Source organism: Anser anser, assembly GCF_964211835.1.
Source record: "Anser anser genome assembly, chromosome: 2".
NCBI lineage: Eukaryota > Metazoa > Chordata > Aves > Anseriformes > Anatidae > Anser > Anser anser.
The window spans coordinates 30,350,054-30,369,875 of NC_139721.1; the positions used below are offsets into that span (position 1 = coordinate 30,350,054).

General features: G+C 38.6%; 1 protein-coding gene across 5 annotated transcripts in view; it reads right to left on the reverse strand.

The window, feature by feature from the left end:
* The window catches only part of ZBTB10 (zinc finger and BTB domain containing 10), a 93,982-nt gene that overhangs the window by 49,648 nt on the left and 24,512 nt on the right, over window positions 1–19,822 (reverse strand). For 4 of the 5 annotated variants that reach the window (XR_014579209.1, XR_014579210.1, XR_014579211.1 and 1 more), the window contains exon 5: window positions 7,194–18,168. Coding sequence is in view for 1 of the 5 variants with exons in the window: in XM_083822991.1 (XP_083679117.1) it covers window positions 17,863–18,168 (306 nt within the window). In the remaining 4 variants the exon portion in view is untranslated. Of the gene's footprint in view, window positions 1–5,382; window positions 18,169–19,822 lie in introns of those variants that run through there. The other variant, XM_083822991.1, reaches the window with a different exon arrangement.

Here is a 19,822-nt window from a genome sequence, read left to right on the forward strand (position 1 = left end):
TTTTGCTGAGCTTTTGCTTAACTCATGACTCCCTTTAATTATTATACTCTGTGAATCTATCAAAGGTGAGTACAGCTTCTCACACTTGATAGATATTCTGATATTTTCTGCACATTATGATGTTAAGAATATAATTATAAGAAGCAGCCACTTCTAAAGAAATCCTTATCTAGAGAATTGGATTCCAATCTGAGGATTTCCTTGGCAGATTTAAGATCACCCAGCTTTTTGTGGCTCTGTTTGCCGTGGCTGACTCATACACTTGATACTTGAAAGTTGCCATACCACTTCGTTTTGTGAAATGAAGGATAAAGGACAGATAGGCTTACCCTTTGGCACAAGTGGCTAACAAAAACCTGGAGTTCTCTAGATTGCTGAAGATGACCGTCAACTGTCTTCTCCGTGCATCCCTGTGCACTTGACAAATCCCATTTCCCTCAACAGAGAACCAGAGGAAGCATCGCAGTACATGCCAACATTTAGCTAACAAAACACTTTTTCCAGGCCATTTTCACGTTCACACACATTTTCACGTTGCTCTAGGTTTTGACTAGGCTTCTCTTTTAGCTTTCAGCCTGTCTGCTGTTCTGCCTCATGAACCTTCAGAAACGAATAGACATGTCAAATGGAATTGTTACCTGCTCAAATAAAAGGTAGGCATTTGCTCCAGATCAAGACACCTAAATACGTGTCTACCTATCTAAATTGGGTCAATAAGCCTATGGAGTGATTCTGTTTACCCTAAAAAAGACTCAACAATGTGTCAGCTAGATGGCTTCTAGCCTACATCTCAGCCTGAGCTTCCAATGCAGTCGGGCTAGTGACTAGCTCTGTACTGACTGTACAGATACCTCAGATGTAGACACCTGCATTTGGTTTCTTGATGTCAAACCAAACTACAGCCTATGGTATTAATTCAGTACTTAGGGTCTCCAAAACACCCGTGTAGGACTGGCAAATATGATGTGGGAACTTTGAGTCCCACATGCTTCTTGACCAGCAGCTGAAGGGCAAGTCAGATACCCTAAACCATATGAAATACCCGTTTGGACAGCCGAACTGAGCAGTAGCTCCACTTGAAAGGGTTTTTTTTGTAGTCATTAAACAAAGTCTAAGTGCTTCCTGGGTTAAGTTCATCTTGTTCTACAGCCGATGTATGGAACAGATAAGATGAACGTAGACAACCAAGGTGAGGTGAGTCTCTGACGCTACCATAAATCCTGCACGTGCCTTTGTTTAGGTGGGAAAGCATGCCTGTGTTAAGGCTAGAGATTATTTATGAATGTTTCATATACGTCAACATAAATTAAAACTAGGAGCTACATTCCCCAGTTCTGATTAAACTTCACTATTTTAGTGAAGAGCATACTAGAGCATGCAATTAGGTTTCTCTTCTTTTAATTAAACATGTTGCCTGCATACTTTTGCTTTGTTCATTTCACTTAAGCTGTTAAGAAGCTTGGTCTCCCCCCAGAAGCAAGTTTTGATGACTCTTCTGACTGCACAATTCAGAAAAAAAACACAGAATTTTTATTCCTTTTTTTTTTTTTTTTTTTTTTTAGCAGCAGCAGGCAGAAATAAATAACATCCAGCTGAAACTCGGAAAGGGTGACAGCCATGCTAAGGTTTTAGGTACAGAAAATCAAACTCTGAAAACATCTGCAAACTCTGTCAAGTATTTAAATATAATCCTGCAGATAGCACCTACCTATGACTGTCACAAAGGCATTTTAAAGGCATTTTTTAAGAATAAGGTTTTTTTGTTTTGTTGTTAATGTGTGAATATTAAGATCATTAAGTACAGAGAGGTGAAACTGTTTGAAAATAGTCTATCACAAGGCAAAATTTCAGAAGGCACTCAGAATTCTCTGGGTATTGTAAGACTAAGGCATGCCCTACTGGCTCAGACTGAAGCTGTATTCCTTACTGTCGTGCTCCCCAATGGTGACCAAAGGCAGTTGCATAGATAGCAGTGCTAGAGCAATACAGTGTACGCAATACAACCCTGAAATCAAATAGCATCTCGGGGACTGGAGAATTAGAGACAAAACTGAACACAAGAGTGTGACTCAACAACACAGTTTGCTTTAAAATCAATACTGGCACTTGGTAAAAAATGTAGATTAAAGGTAAATGTAATCTTGCCAAGGTCTTCTATTGAAAAAAAAAAAAAAGAAGAAAAAAAAAGTGAAGGACAAAGTATTGGGTCTTGCTGCTACTTGACTTTGGTCAAGATTCCATGCAAATCAAATCACATGTGCTTACATCACTTCTTGACAAGGATAAAAAAATCTGAGGCAATACTTGAAAGGGAATGGTGGGCCTACAGGAAGATATTTCGTCTCTAAGAAAGAACTAATTGTTCACTGAAAACTCACTCTTAAAAGTGACTTAAAAAGAAGACTAACATTCTTTGACACATTCTAATTTAACTACAAACACCATTGTGTTTTTATTCTTCTCCCTCTGATTTTCCAAAATGTTACTCAATATATAAATTTAAAAAGAGAATACTTTGTGCCAATATAAAGAATACAGATTAAAATCCACGCAGCAGCAATCTGGATGATTGACTATTTTACACAAATGCAAATGGTAAGAAAGTTGTTATTTATGGAAGATGTTACAAGGCTGAAGGTGGCTGATATTTCCATTGAAGACGTTTCGCAAAGAAAACAAATACCAGAGGCCCAGCAAGGGCTACACAAAACCACTGACATCTTTTGGAAAAAGAAGTGAAGTGATATAAGCTCTTTACCAGAATTTAATTCCTAACTTTGACTTTCACAGCCTTTTATGAGTTGAAAATAGGATGCTCAAGTTGAGGTTTACCAGCCAGCCTAATTAGAAAGCACGTGGAGAGCAATGGCTTTCACTGCTGTGCTGGGTCTGGCTGGGATGGAGTCACCTTTCCCTGCAGCAGCCCACACAGTGCTGTGCTCTGCACATGTAGCTGGAACAGCCCTGGTATCACACCAGTGCTGTGTCTATTGCTGAACAATACTGGCACCACATCAGGACTCCCTCCAAGCCCCCAAAAGCCAGCAGGCTGGGGTGGGCAAGAGGTGGGGAGGGGACATCACCAGGGCAGCTGCCCTAAACCAACCAAAGGGATATTCTGTAACACGATGCCACACTCAGCAATAAAAGGTGGAAAAGGGGAAGGAGGGGTGGGGCTCTTGTTATGAAGACGTCTGTCCTCCCAGGCAAGCGTTATGCGTATCGAGGCCCTGCTTCCCAGGATGTGGCCAAACACCACTTGTTGATGGGAAGTAGAGAAAATTTTTTTTCTCTCTGTGCTTCCACATAGCCTTTGTTTTTTTTCCTCTCTTCTTTCTCCCTTTAATTAAATTATCCTTATCTCAACCCATGAGCTTTTTTTTTTTTCCCCAGCATACTTTCTTCTCCCCCTCTTCTTCTGAGGAGGGGGATGAGAGTGCGGTGGTGGTGGAGCTCAGCTGCCCAACAAGGTAAAGCTGCCGCTTTTGACTGATTTCTTTAGCTACTTTTTTCCCCACACTAGAGTTGTTGTGCATTTGTTTTGTATTAAGGCCATTGCAAACTCTTAAGACTGTCAAGAAACACCCAAAGCTCCAGATGACTTGAAGTAATAAGTGTTTAATTAGGAGTTCAGCATTTACGTTTATACGGTAGATTTCTTTTGAATTGGCCAGTATTTTAGCATACTCAGAGTGATGAGTAGGAATGCATCAGACCGCACATATTTACATGAATTAAGACCTAGATTTGTGAAAGCGCTCAAGATAAACATTCTGAAATATTTAGGGCCTAAATGAATCGGGGCCTATAAACTGAACTCAAAATTCAGGAAACATTTGATTAAGCTTCTTCAAATGAAAGAAGTAGCATTTTAAGAGGTTAAAATGAATGAACCAGAATTAAATATTTGTTCTGGATAGCTTGTTTTGAAATCCCCGACTCTGAATTGCAATTGCTAAGAGCAGCAGGTCTGTGTAAGGGCATACACAGCCAAACAAACGAACAATGGCATGTAATGAAGGGCTACCTGGTCAGAGGCCAGGGCATATCTAATTACATTAACTTGGAGTGAACTGTTGCAAAATCTTACAGGTCTATTAAAAAGCACTTGGACTTAAGTGTTAGAATGCCATTACTAAGTGAAACAGCTCAATATCAGGGTTGCTTTTTCAGAACATCTCTTTGTAGGCCCTGCACCTGGCCCTTGCTGCTTTAGGGTGATAGCTGCCTTTCCCTGGCTTACATGGGAATCACAAATTAAATTCTGTATGATTTAAAAAAAAAAAAAAAAGTTAATGCTTTTCCATATTAACTTGGGTAGTCTGCACACCTAACGTAAGCCACAGGTGCCTGACTGTGCAGGTTTTGCTGGAGAAAGCTTAGGTACAGGAGCTATGAAAAGCCACACCACTCCAGATGGGAAACTGATCAGCAACAGGACCCTCACCAAGGGTGCAAGCTGAAGATGGGACTGAAATTAATCTCCTGCATTCATAGCAGGGTCCATTGCCAAGAAACAAAAGCACTGGCCGCCCTGTTTAAGCAGGGTTCAGTCTCAGCCCCGTGTCTCCGGGAGGGCGAAGGCTTGTGATCCGCTGTGTGAGGGGCGCTCCCACAATTACTTTCTGCTTGTGCTTTCAGTCAAACCTGACAGATGGTGCACGTCAGCTGGGGGGAAGACACCTCAAAAATACACCAGGTGAAGCATTTTATGTTATATCACAAGTGGCTATAAAAGTCTCCACCCATAACTGTTGGTTTTTTTTCTTTAAATTGCACCAGCTGATGCTGCGCAGGTAGGAATGAACTCGGACGTTGTCTGTTTTGAATCTTAGGCCCCAAAGTTGTCTCTTCCCCCCTTCATTCTCCCGCCCTCGCTAAACCTGGCAGCCCGGCCAAAGGCACCGACTCGCTTCCCGCAGCTGGAGGCATTCCTCCCCCTGTGAGAGGGGTGCGATCAGTCCCTGCTTTGCGTTATCACAGCAAAATCGACACCAGCTCCAGAAGGTGGCTGAGTTGTTGCCACACATTTAGAATACGTTTATAAAACTTGGTTGATGAAGTTGCACACTTTGCATGATCAAGCTTTGATTCGCGATTTTGTGAATGCTGGAGTCATTACGAGTGGTTTCCAATCTAACCCTAGCTACGAGCTTGTACAACTACATTTTAAGAAATTGTGTGCAAGAAAAATCAAGTACAGCTTAGTTTTTCGTATTTGTTTTCCACTCTGAATAGGCTTCATAAGTTTTGTCAGGCTCTCATTAATGTTTAACTTTTACAAACTTGATGAAGATTTGATCAGACCAAAGTCAGATTGCATTCGATGTTACTATGAACACAGCATGATAGAAAGATGGATAGGAGAATGTTTCTGAACAAGCTTTGCTGTATATAAACATACTCTTTTATGCCAGGTGACAATTTATCAGAATACCTACCATAGTTTATTTGTTCTAGGACACCACCTTGCAACTCCCAGAACAGTAAGGAAAGCGTCTGCACTGGAGTAATGATACTTTTCCCAGGGGAAAGGATATAAAAGCCAATGGCAACTTGGGTTTTCTTCAAGAGAAAAAAAAAAAAAAAAGTGGATCCTGTGCAGGTTCAAATTCAGGGGCCTGGAAAGCTGCTGAGTTTCGGCACAGAGCTAAAGCTGAATGAGATTTACCATGCCATAGTTTCTGCCCACCTGCCCCAAACTGGTCTGCAACAAACAAAGCAGGCACTCGGGTCGTGTCTGACAGCTCACGTGTGTGCAAATCTCACCTGGGAGTTTCTTGCACAGCCAACAGAAGGAAAAGAAAAAAAGAAAAAAAACATGGTTTGTACCAAAATTAGGATAGCAGGGTATAAGGAAGTCGTATCAAGATTTGGTCCAATGTTCAGTCTCCACAATTTCAAAAAGTATTTAACACACAGTAACAGACAATGGCTAAATAAGTATTTCCAGCATGGCGATAGCTGTTGCCTAGTCAGCCTTCTTCAGCAAGACGCTAACACCGAACATTCATCAGCAGACAGTTTTGTGCCTCAGGATTTTCAGAGGAATATTCTGCCCTAAGAGAGCAGAAGTATCACAATACCCTATGCATAGGAATGAATCTGGAAAGCTCTAGGGCAGGGGTTGTCAGTTTTCCTCTTCTATGATGTTAGAAAGAAGTCACATTAATCACATCCACAATTTCAGGGAGCTAACCCTGCTATAACCACTGCCACTTGCTTCCCCCCCACACACACCTCTCCATCCCCCTCCAGTTTCTGTCTCCACTTCTGATAGAAACGTTACACACCAGAAAAAACTTTTAAAAAGGAATTTTTAAAGATACAGTAAACATAGTTATTTTGTTGGTTTCAGCTTCATCAAAAAAAAAAAAAAAAAGGAGCAACAGTAGGATATTGAAGCAAAACAAAGAAAATAGGTGAGAATGTATGAGACTGCAGGGAGGAGAAATACCCTGCTCGTTCACAGCCCGTGCAACATCTCTTTGCTTGTTGTCTACAGCCTCAAGTACTGCCAGCCAGGAGGAAACTCAGAGTTCTTTTTTAAAGCACACTCATTCAGAGTAAGCTGGGAAAAAAAAAAAAAAAAAAGAGGACTAAAAAAATGGGTTAGGATTGCTTTATGGTTTGCTGAGTCACAGCTATGTGAGAAAATGGGCATGGGTAAGTTTTCAGAAAATTGTTGTTATTCTGAAAATAATGTCTGAGTACAGTAAGTTATAAACAAGCTAGAGCTGGGAGTAAAAGCAGACATCCTTTTCACAGCATACGTGCTGATTCTCTCATTATTTCTTTTAAACCACGATGACCTAACAAGGTTGACTTGTACTTCACTTAGATTTAACAACAGTAGTAGCAAACTGATAAAGCTTAAGAGTAAAGTAGCTTATTAGCACTGGGAGCTTAGCAGGCAAACATCATAAAAAGGATTTAAATCAGAAATTTAATCCCCGACCCTTGCTCTTTAGCTGATAACAACAGAAGATATGGGATGCCAATAAATCCATCGTATCAGTCACCAACTCCACTAATAGCGACGAGACGCAGTAGTACAGGCTTGACATAAAATCTGTAAAGGTGCAATCTGTCATCCATATCACCTACATAACGTGAGCTCTATTAAAAAGAGAAAGCTTGGTATCTAACGTAGACAGCTGAGCATACGCCACCTCTCACGACGTAGGGCTTACCGAATAACTCAAGTCTCAGCGCTGTCATACTCTTCCCCACATTATTTCAGGAAGGGTGAGAATTAAGGAACAGGGAGAGTTATCTCTCCTGGAGAGAAAGCGAGACACCTGACGTGCATGTGGGTTTGCTCCTCAGAGGGAACGCTACGGAGAAAGTGAGGCTCTATAGGAGGGGCACGTTACTGCCTCCTGGCAAAGAGCCCTTCATGCCGCAAGGCCGTTTGACGGTGCTTTCCATCTCAGTACCTCGCGCTTTCCTGGTACCTCCGTTTCCTCCACTTCACCTGCCTGAAAGATCTGCTGCACTTCTGTAAGACAAGTACATTCTGTGTCATGTTTTATTCATAACTGCAGTTGTGCCTAAAGGCACACATTTTGGCACGGAACCACTGGAGATTGCTTTCAGGCACAGCTGATATTACATTAATATTAAACGCATTAATAAGATATTGCTGGGGCCATCCTGAACACTGAGAGGTCAAATGTCCAGCAACAACCTTTTAGCACCTGAAAAACAGTATGGCTTTTTTTTTTCCTCTCTAAGAAATTATTTACAGCATAAAAATTACCAAGTTTCGAACTATACTTATCAAATAAGCCAAATGTGGTATGAGGAGACTGATGGTTGATTTGGGACAGGAAAGGCAGCTGAGAGGTGGAAAGCAGCCGCATTTCAAAGTGAGTTTCTCAGCTAGCCTCTGGACAGGAACAAAGGACAGCAACTTAAGGTTAAGCTTGCTTATCTGAAGAAACAACTGCAGGATGAAAGCCCCTGTTGCATGTGAAAAGGTACTGAGTATTTTTATCTTTTATTTTTGTATCAATTGCATTAAATACAGACTTCATCCAGGATGTCTTTCATTTGAGCGGATTCTCAAAAGCAGAGTGGAATCAGGTTTTCGTTTGGTTCTTTTTTTGTTCATTTGCTTTTAAAGTTTTAAATCTGGAATTTAAGCCGGGCGGTTTAAAAACAAAATCTGCGCCTCTCATTGCAACACCAGGTTGCAGACAGAGCTACAGCGCAGTAACAAAGCTCTCGTATACTGTTAGAAGAGATGTGGGGTAAGCTCAGACTAGAAATATCTAAGCGCCCTAGCACAAAAGTTCAAATTCCAGCAGGGCTGACTCAGTCCTTCCGCCTTCCAAAGTACATAAATCTAATTCCATGCAGTTTTACTGTGAAAGGAATTCTTAAAAGCAGGGGTTCTCCTCCCTGCTGTGCAGAAGCGAAGGATTCCCTCTCCTATGATATTTTCAGTTGCTTCCTGCCGTTCTCAGGCGAGCTGACTGGCAGGCTCTGGGTCAGGTCTGGCAATCACGTGCTCACTTGCTGTTATTAAACACGTTGCTCTGAGAGCTCTGTATCAAGTAATAGAAACACAAACGACCTGCAGAAATTCACAATTAGTGCAATATGGTTCTAAATGCTGTCTGCACACAACCCCCAAACTACATTAAGATATTTTCCCTAAAATGTTGTAAGAATTGCTCAAGAAGCCCAGCATCAAATCCAAAACTAAAAGGTATCGTTTCCTTCCAAGTTATTTATTAAGAATTGCACCACGTTAGCCATCTTCAGCATTCAAAAGATTTGCGGATGATTTTCAGTGAGAGTTGTTTGGCCAATGTTCAAGACCACTATAAATATTTACTCTAACTTTTACTTTTGGTAGATATGGGGAAAGCAAATCATATTCATTAACATGAGTAAAAGCAAGGCAAAAATCACACGCACACAAAACCACCCCAAAACAAAAACACCCATCTAGCCCAGTAGGAGATACATAAATGTCAAAGAATATTATAATTCTATTGTTTAATTCTTCCTCAAAATAATCATGCTAATTAAAGCAACCAAGTTTTGCAGCTATCAGCTCACGTCAAGCATTACAGACCCAGTTCTCCCTAATTCCACTTCGGGTTCATGCTACAGAACTTCTTTCCAGAGCATTTGTGTCTCCATTGCCAGCGAGAAACGAAGTTATGTGGATCTAAATGGGCAATCGCTTTAGAGGTAGATAACAGAACTAGAAAAAAAGAGATGGCTAGGAGCAAGACGGGAGAATTCCAACCTGTGAACAGAAATAAAAGTCTTTAGTGCAAGATAAACACGTAGAAGTGTTTCTTAGAGAACAGTTGGTTGAGATTTTAGCCTGTGATGATAAAGAAATGAGTCATCATCCATCACAATGATGAGACTCTACAGTTAAACCATTTGATGTGGTAACATAAAACCACATTTAGTTTTAGATTCTTTTCAAAGTGTACATCAAAGAGAAGGAACCTCCAATAATTCTCATTAGACACCACAGATTTGCACTGGTGCTCCAATACTTCGGTTCTTAAGCAGTGCTCCTCTCAGCACTTCGGAGAGCTTTAGGAACAGAGACGACAGAGACACCGACAGAATTGCAGAAAGACATATGCAGGAGTGAAATAACTTCCCCAAGACTACCCAGCAGGCTACAGCGCAAATGGACAATAAATGGGCTTTTAAAAAGCTCTGTCAAATACCGTAATCGGATCATACCATTTAGGTAGCTAATATTATTAAGGCAGTGCAAACAATGATAACTACAGTTAAGACCTGTGTAGCACTGCAATGAGATCCTATTTTTATTTACTTAAGTGGTGTACAAGCACCAAAATCAGCGTATCAGCTCAGAATGACGAGTGGTTTCTTTATACTACTATTTAGGGTCCAAAACTAAAACGCTTCAGAGGAATGTACAAAAACAATTCCAGGGGGAAAGTCTGTTTCTAGTCTGAATACGTGCCTTTCCTACAAGCTAACAATTTTTTCCCCATGCACGCATACACTGTGTACCATATCCCTTTCCATGTCTTCCAGAAAGGGAAAAACAGCATTCCAGGAAGAATCCGGGGCAGAAAAATACCTTTCAACAGAAAAAAAAAAAGTTATTCCCAGCTGCTTTGTGAACTTTATATATTCATACCATGCCAGTTCCAAAATGTGAGTAGATGCTATGAAGTTGCAAATTATGTTAGAGGAATGAAGGCAAAAATGACCTTGAGGTTAAAACTCCAGTAGATTTGGAAGAAATACAGTTAAATATGGCAGTGGTAACTTTTGCAAACTTCCTCGTTAATGTTATATATACCATGCAGTTTATAAATAGCTTGGCATAACACATCTAATTAAGCTTTAAAAGCAAGTGTCTCCCTAAATTACAGTTACTCAGAAATTAAAGATAAACCTTCCACCCCCTTTTCCAATTACCTACATTTCTGGGCAAGAAGATGACATCCGCTGTCTGCATAGACATATTAATGTTATAACCTATGACCTCAATAGTCTAATTTTTCAAGTGGATGCAGAGAATAACTTACAGAGAAGAGTTATGACAACACTCAAAGAGCACATGCAGGTCACTCATCAAATCAGCATTCCATAACAAAATAGTTCCTTAAAGTAAAAAAAAGAGTCTTTCAATTAAAGTAGAAACGTTCTTCAGAAACATTCTTCTTAAATTTCAGCAATTAGAAACAAGAAAAAACATCCCCAGGTAGGGTTTCTTTCATGACACATTTCTTCACTGGTAATATTTTCCAATCTATTCGCAGAAGAAGGAACTTTAGGTGTGTTCAAATGCTCCGGAACCTCAGGAGACAGTATCTTGGGAGGATGCAGCACACACTGTCTGGTAACAAGCAAGCCTTCCAAGCTGGAGGCATTTCAAGGATAAGAGATGTTAATCACATCTCGCTCCTCTTATGAGGTTTTATGGTTCTAACAAATCACAGAAATGACAAAATGCTTCTTGCATCTGAACATGAAAATTATACTTTTTCGTTTCATTCTGCGCATATAAAGACTAAGTTCTCTGAAATGTTTTCTCCGTACAAATAGTACCTTGAAGCAAATGCAGCTCCAATATTAATGCTACAACTTTTCTTTGAAAAACATAAGGTTTAGAAGTTGACAGTTTTGACATTCAGTATCAATAAAAATCTTAAGAGTGAATATTTGAATGAACAGTATTATGCCTCTACTGTACGAATTTGGAAAATAAAGACTTTAAGATGACATAATCACTCACATTCTCAAAAAAAAAAACACCTCTTAGTTTGATTTGAAAATAAGTTGGGCTGTTTCTCAGCACAAGTCTTAGTAACTCTTAGCAGCCAGTCCTTTAGGTGTTTCCAAGGTAGAGGGCTAAAACAAGGTCGACTGCTTATAAATTTCACGTAAAAATCTATCCTTTTCAAAGGTCAGCATTTGACAAGTTAAGAGTTTTACAGCAACATTAATCCAACCATGCTGCAAAGATAAGCATCTTTTCCTGCCCTTGATGAATGCAGCTAGACTTCATGTCCATTAAGAAAGCTGCTAGAGACCATTTCACTCAGCTCCGACTCTTTCCATGATCTTATTACAAACTTTGCAGTTTGTCTTCTACTGGCGCTCGCTATCCTTATTTTAATTCCTATAAAATGTGATTGAATTTGCTGAATTTTCACATACGTATTTTCCTGATACTCCTTTCTAGCTAGAACTACAAAGTTAATGTTATTGTGTTGAATCTGAAGCTCTTTTCACACAATCACAGGATGCCTGAAGTTGGAAGGGACCTCTGGAGATCATCTGGTCCAAGCCCCCTGCCAGGCAGGGTCACCTAGCACACAAAGGTCACCTAGTATATTTTCTTAACATGCAAAACAACAGTTTACATAAATTCAACAATAAAACTTCACATTATTACATAGCTTCACATTATTACATAGCACTTCATTCAAAAGTTGAAAATATATTCAAAGCTAAAAGCAATTCCCTGAAAAACACCACTCAGACTTTAAAAGTAATGCAAAAGTTTAACAGCTTACAAGTTACTCTCCAGTAACCCAAACCAAACCCCAAACCAGAGAGACTCTTCCCCATAATTTCCTTATACATCTTCTCTGCATATCAGATAGAAAGCTGTGCAGAGCTACCGAATAGGAAAAGCTCATCAGGGAGCCCCCACAAAACCCCAGCATCCAAGTCAAGAGGTACAAGCAGACATCTGTCGAGGACACAGAATTTAACACTTTATCTAGAGGGCAAACAAAACGCTGAAATTCTCAAGTCCTTGAAAGAACTGACAAAGGGCTGATCACTTTTTGAACAACTGAAGGAATCCACTTGTGCATAACCCAATGACGGTAATGTTCACTTAGGAAGATGACAGAAGGATAAGTATCAGTTCAAACACATCCAGCATTAATCAGCCTAGAAGTTTTGAGAAATGTAGGTGAAAATACTTTTTCCAATCACCTGAGCTTGGTGAGGCTGGAAAGAAGGAAAAAAACCACCATGGCAAAGGTTTTGGGCTCACACAGAACGACCATTTCTGAAGGGGGCCAATCTCTTCAGTATGCATCAGGCTATGTCTATGGCACCCATTAAGTGATCTTCTCAACACTGAGCTGAAATTTGTCTAAAATCCAGTTTTAGGTAGATATTTTTTAGGATTCTGGTACATGTCTATTAGTTACCTTAAAATGATTTGCCTTATTATGAATGAAGTTTAATCTATAACCTTAAACTCTATACGTCAGAAGCAGAGATTAAGTCATTTGCAGGAAATAATTGTACGTTAACACACATCTGAAGAAGTCTCTCTGCATCTACTTATGAAGGGTGAATAGGCACGGCACAGAAAAAACAGATGGAATGGATTTTTTTTTTTTAAATTCATTTGCAGTATAAATTAAAAACTGGTGCACAAACTATCAGAATTCTTGGAATTGTTTACGTATGAATATGTGCAAAGTTATTTAAGTCTGTATTCTGAAGTGGCTAATCCAAAGCAATTCAGGTAAGCAAAACATTATGTCTAGCTTAATTTAAACATTTGTTTCCAATTCCAATAATGCTAAATACAAAGTACTTAAGCTAATTTTATTTTCTAGGTTTTTTTTATTTATTTTTTGCCATATTATCCTTCCGATAATATATAAACATGAAGCATTTAAAAAAACAGTGAATTACATACATGATCTTCAACACCTCAAAGTCTTCGGCTCACCAATGCTCCTGCCCCTGTATTTCAAGCCCATGTCGTCTTTGTTACAGAAAGGCTTATTTTATTACAGGTTTGTTGAAAGTTATATGAAAATCAACTTATTTCTTTTTATCCATTGTGTCAATATTTAACCTTTACTGTACTATTTAGTGCAACTCAGTAATGTGCTATTAAATTACATATAACTCAAATCTCTCAAAGAACTGGTAACAGATTACACCTATAGTGAGGAAGGATACTAGGACTAGAGTATATGGTAATTACCTCCAGAAAAACTGCTCAATGGTACTATTGCTGCAGAGCCTAAACCACAATCTGGAGAAGACAAATAAAATCAAAACTGGGTTTCTTTCTTCATCAGAAGGCTGTCACCAAATTGTGCATCTTAAATACTCCTTAAAATAACTAAATGATACTACTCAAATAACTCAAATCCAAGAGCCTTTTTCTTATCACATTGCGTTCAACATCTCTCTCCTTTTTCACTTTCTTTTGGCATGGCAAGTTTTTCAAAGGGGACGAGGAGGTAGGTGTCAACTTTCTTCTTGTCATTTCTCACATTAGTTTCCACAGCCATTTAAATATAAAAACGTAAAAAGGACCACTCAATAATGTACAGTCTTGTGAAGAGAACTCTGCATCTGCATGGACTCAGCACACTACACAAATATTATAGAATAGATGGGAAACTTGTGTTACCAAGCTGCTAAAACAGGAAAAGTGAGGGAAAAAAACTCCAACAAAGCAAACCAGAGAGATTGTCCATATTAAGGAATTAAATTAAAAGACTTATCAACTTAAAGCTAGGCAAAGAAAGCATCTTCTGCTAACCAGAATTACAGTGGTGAACCACACAACTAAAAGCCATTCAGATTCCACTGTTCTGGTCCCAAAGTTTTCTTCACCTCATAATGCTCATTCTTTTCAGAAGGAATGGGGACAGACAATAAGGAACTCAAAACTGTGCATTGGCAGAAGTATATGCATCTGCAAAGTACCAACACACTTATTAGGACCAATAATTCTAACCCCTATTTCTTAGGGTGCATCATAGTACTGGCAACCAAGCATCATCTTCAGCTTTCAAAACTGTTTTCACTTCAGATTTTTTTTTTTTTACTAGAAGATCTGCTTGTTAGTTTAAATATACAAATGTTACATGCAATTGAAAAACAAACATTTTGCCTGCAAGCTGCATCTGACATTACAACTGGAAAATGCTTGTAGTAACTAATTCCACATAGGCGTAAGGCATGTTTTTAAGTTGTCTTCCTTCAATTATACTTACTTTGACAGGGACTTCTAATCAAGGTGATTACTTAGTGATTTCATTCGGTCTTGCATCATAGCTTCCTGCCAGAAAGTGCTCTGCGCATTTCTTTCTAGAAGACAATCACCAGAACACAACCGAGAAGACCCACCTTCTCCACAGCATTTCTTTACAACAGAACAGCCACGGAAAGGGGGGAATCCTAACACCAGAATTCTGCATTTGTCTGACTTCAACATGCGGGATTCTTTCCAGAAACCTGCTCTTGTATAGCATTGCCCCAAACAAGCAACTCTCGTGTTTGGTTTGAAAAGTATTTCATCAGAAGACAAAAAGCAAAACTAGACACATTTCTAGATGGTTTAATTTGATACAGGAGGCACTATCAGGGCAGTACCCTTTTTCTTCGTTTTTTAAAATTGGCATATTTACTACAGCATAGCTCCAGCATTTCTTAAGAGGAAGATGATTTCGAGTGCAAACAAATTTCTTCCTACTTTTTACACCAGTAAAGAAATTTGAGCTATCCCCTTTACAGTAATTATTAGGAAACTCATCTATTAATTTAGAGCTTCCCAATCGAAGTAATATATTTAAAACAGCATCTGAAGAAACAGATCAGAAAATAAAGACAGCAGATAGCAACCAAATTTTTTTCTCCAGCATGAGAAGAGTGGATCTCCATTAAACTATTTCACACCATTTCCTAAAGAGCTAGCATCACATGTCAGTAGTCATCCCTCTCCCTCCAACCCTACCAAGAGCAATTACATGCAGCTTCTGAAGGCAAGCAGTTAAATATTACCAAGGAAACAATGATTGTCACAATGCAACAGTATATTAAGGCCAGTGAATAAAATATTTATAAATTACACTGATTTCTAATAAATCCTGCTTTTGCAAAGGTAACCAGAATAAAAGCACAACAATTCTGTAGTGTACCAAGTGTATATTTCAATTTACTGTATGCAGTCTAACAACAAATTTGGTCATAATTTACCAGATATACATAAATGATTTAAGTAGTAAAAGAAGATTCAGTTCCAAGAGAAAAAGTTCATACCTCAAGGGAAAAAAATAAAAAAACAAATGAAAACAAACAAAATAAACAAAAACAAAAGGAAGATACATTAAGAGTGTAGAGCCAGGTCCAGTTTCTAAGCATTAAGTGAGCAGTATTCTAATAAAGCAGATTTAGGTGAATTTCATATATATATATATATATTTATATATATAGACAGATCTACCAATTGTAAACTATGGTTTTAAAGGGGATAAATGGGATGGAAAAATCTTTATGCTATACTTACATATTCACAAAGCAGAACATTACTTAAACGTTTAAAATACTTTTTCATTCATATCATCTTTGCCCAACTAATTTCTACTTTGGACCCCACCAGAATTACACATTACTCATTTCAGTCTAGAACAATGAGAATAAGATGTGTTCTTCAGTGTAAAAGAAAAAAAAGCACCCCACCCGCCCACCCCACCCCCAAAAACTAATCATTTGTCAGGTTTACAATAATGTGGAAACTAACAATGAAGCAAATTGATGATAAAAAAGTATTTTAATTCCCATATAACTGTAGTTCAAACTTATCTCAGCTTCAATCAGCAAAAACAATGTCTTAACATTACGTTACTGTTCTACTGATGTAAAGGACAACAGTAAAGCTTGTCTCTTTAAATACATACCAACTTTGATCAGATGGAGCACCATTAAGATTCTGTCCGTCAAAGCATAGTTCAAAGTTATCCACACAACTAGCATAATTTAGTTACCTGATATAAAATAGGAAAAAAATATACTCATTTTAAAATTAAACAAAGCTGAAGAATATGGTGACCCTCGATTGGTTTTTATACAGTACTGTCACACTGGCCTAGCTATGTGTTATGATAAATGCTCTGCATATTTACTCATTGTGACATAATAGCACATCAGATGTATTGTTCCAATGATTGCCTGAATTCATTTGCCTTACTCTAGACAACACCGAAGAGTTTAAGATAAAGATGTAATGCCCTCCCCTCCCTGTGAAAGAGGCCTGAAATCATTGGTACAATATTACAAGCTTAAGAAAAAAAAATCCACGTGGCTACAAAAATTCAAGTTTAAATGCCTCATAGAAAATTTGAAACAAAGAGTATAGGGAGCATATCATCCTGAAAAAGACAACTCAAAGAGCATTATTTTGCTTTGGACTTTGTTTTGTTTTCTTTAAAAAAAATCCAGCAAATTAAGTCAACAAGTTAAATGTAATTGATTTATATTAAATGCTAGCAATATCCCATTAAATACAAAAGAATAAAAAATAGTTTGTGTTCATTTTAATGACAGACGATGGGCACAATAGCCTAGTGTCCAATTCATATCACATAAACTAGCCAAAAAGCGGACAAGAAATTATATACCAAAAAGTTGTTTAATATGACACTTTCTCCATTTCTTGTATTTTCATTTTGTGGGACTGAGGTATACAGCAGGGGAGTCAAAAAGTTTGGGGAGTGAGGGGAACCTTAGAGGGAAAAGGAAGCTTTATTACATCAGATACTTTTTAGCATGATTATCTCTTTTGACTAAGTGGCAGAAGAGTTACCCATTCTCTGATCAGTCTATTAAATTAATAATCGGTCATTTCTTCTGCAAGATTATTTTGGAACTGGTAAGTCAATAGCAACTTTCTCGAAAATTCAAAATTGTGAAGAAACAGACTCTAAATTAATGCCATCATTAACATCTCCAGTGCTTATCACCTGTACCACCTGCTGGCTTAGAGCCAAAAGATTTAAAACCAAATTTCAATAAGGTGTTGGCATTATCTGTGATGCATATTTAAGTAATTGGCTTTCACCTATCGGAGTACGGGAGAGGTAAGGTTTGTATGGCAAAGACATGCTTGTGGGAACAAAGCCACTATCCCAAATTAGCTTCACTGGTTCATTAATAAAGTATGAGTGGATTTGGGGAAGCTGTCTTTGTATTTCCATACCAAGTTGCAATTTTCTTCATTCATGTTAACAGATACATGAATGTGTAATGTAAGTACAGTTACTACTATGTCTGAATAGGACCCAAGTAGCTATATCCTATAAATAATAAAAAATACATTTTTCTTTTGATAACTGACTGTAGATGTGAGGACTCTGTATAATTCAACCAAATGGTTGTATGCTGTACAGTCCTGTGCAAATATCATAAAAAAATTAATAATCCTTTTTTGCTATAAGGCTTTGACCCTACATTTTTCACAGCAACATAACTACCATCCAGCCTGTACCATATTTCGCAAGCCTTCAGTCCAGAAATTCAAATAGTCAATCCGTATAGCGTCCATTTCCGGCACCCTGAAGCCATATGCTCTTGTCAGTCATCTAAAGGCATACAAACTTCCCCAGATTCATCCCATCGAGACTGGTCATTCTGTTCTTCTACATCATCACCAAGCTCCTCATCACCTTCTCCCACTTCATTTTCCTCGTATTCTTCATCCCTAGGGAAATCTGTGTCCTGCACCTGGTCTGCTCCCTCTTGCCCTCCAGGTTGAGATTTATCTGCACAGTCTACACAAACTCCATAGCGTCGAGATCCATGTCTTATTCCAACGCTGGCAGCTAGCATAAAGATCTTCTTACACACCATACATTTATACTTTTTATCCTTTTTATGCACCTAAGGAAGAGAAAGATTACAAGGTGAAAATACGTACATCAGATTGTGCTTGTACATATTAACAGTAGTATTCTAGTACTAATTACTAACAAAAAACATTTTTTTTTTTTACCTCAACACTGTTCAGAGGAAGAGCAGTGCTAGAGCTCCATTCTCACTACATCAGCTATTCCCACACCTAAGCCACCTCCTCACTGTGCAGCGGGTAGCTGAATAGCTGCCTGTCCAGTAAGCAGGTGAGCATTCATTTTACAACTGCTCACGGTTCAGACCAAGACACCAAATGGCGCTACGAACAAGTACAAGCGCTTACGTTGTGCTCAGTATCATAACAGACATGCTGCTCATTTAGAAAATTGCCATTACAATTTTAAGCCCAGAAAAATTATAAACAAGCAGGAGTTTAAATTCTGTTTGAGTTGAAAGATCAAGATCCCTCTTTTACACCCCCAAGCCCCAAGCCAGCCAAGCAAAACCAAAGGCGACAACACCTTTTCACTCCCATTTGAATTTTCTGTCCTTGACATTGAGTGAGCCTGTGTGCAAAGTTAGAAGACCACTGTTGACTACCTTGACTAAACATAAATTTTAACATTTAGCCAATAATGCAATTCTAACAGGGTAGTTGCTGTTATACATTTTAAGAACAGGGAGAAATGAATTCAAGAGTACGTTACTCTTGCAAGTAATTCAACTGGGCAACAATAAACAATAGTTGTTGTCCTGGAAAAAAATGAAGTTGAAGGCTTTTTTCTTGTCTGGTGTCCACACAGCAGGTTACAATTATGTGCTTAAATACCCCATTTGAGGTCATGTTGAAAAAGTTGCTCTTTTAGATACAAGAGAAAGTACCACCCACATGCGGAAAAAAAGCAAGGTCAAGATACAAATAGTTACTTCAGTCCCTCTTAATCTGTACAATTGATACAACTTGTTTTTTTCTTTTTTTTTTTCCCCTTTTCCCCAGCATCTAAGCTTGTTATGATACTGTTTCACACAAAGCAAAAAATGCCTGAGGTGTTCCTTGAATGGCAAAAAAAAAAAGTTCCAAATCCATCAGCGGGGCTTAACTGAGTTCATTTTATAGTGATTTTCGTTTTGTCTGACTTCACCTCCTTTCCAGTAAAACTTCCTTTTCCAGTAAAACTTCCTTAGTTTAAAAAAACTGGTCAGATAGGACAGGACAGAAACCTAAAGTCCAACTCTACTTATCCTTGTACAACAACTACAACCTACTGTTACTATCTTCTGGAGGAAGAAGCAGATTAGCTCCTGGGACACATGGTATCACCAACAATAAGGCAATAACAACCTTACTTCCTCTGCCCAGCCAAAAAAAGCCACATACCATCACCACATCCATCACTGCAGTCACCTACACATGCTACAGAACAGTGTCCTTCAGACTCAACAACATCATAGGTACTCCTGTCCCTTCAAGCATCTAAGCCTACGCCCAGTGGCCCACACCAGCAGGACGAGAGGGAGCAGATTCAGACTGGAAAGGTGTATTTAAGGTGAGAGAAGTGAAGCAGAATGTAAGAAAGATGGCAGTTCCAAAGTTTACTTGGGAACTATTAACATATGCCTTGCGTACCTGTACAACAGTTTAAGGAAAACTGAAGATTACTACAGTGGTCTTAAGCATCATCTA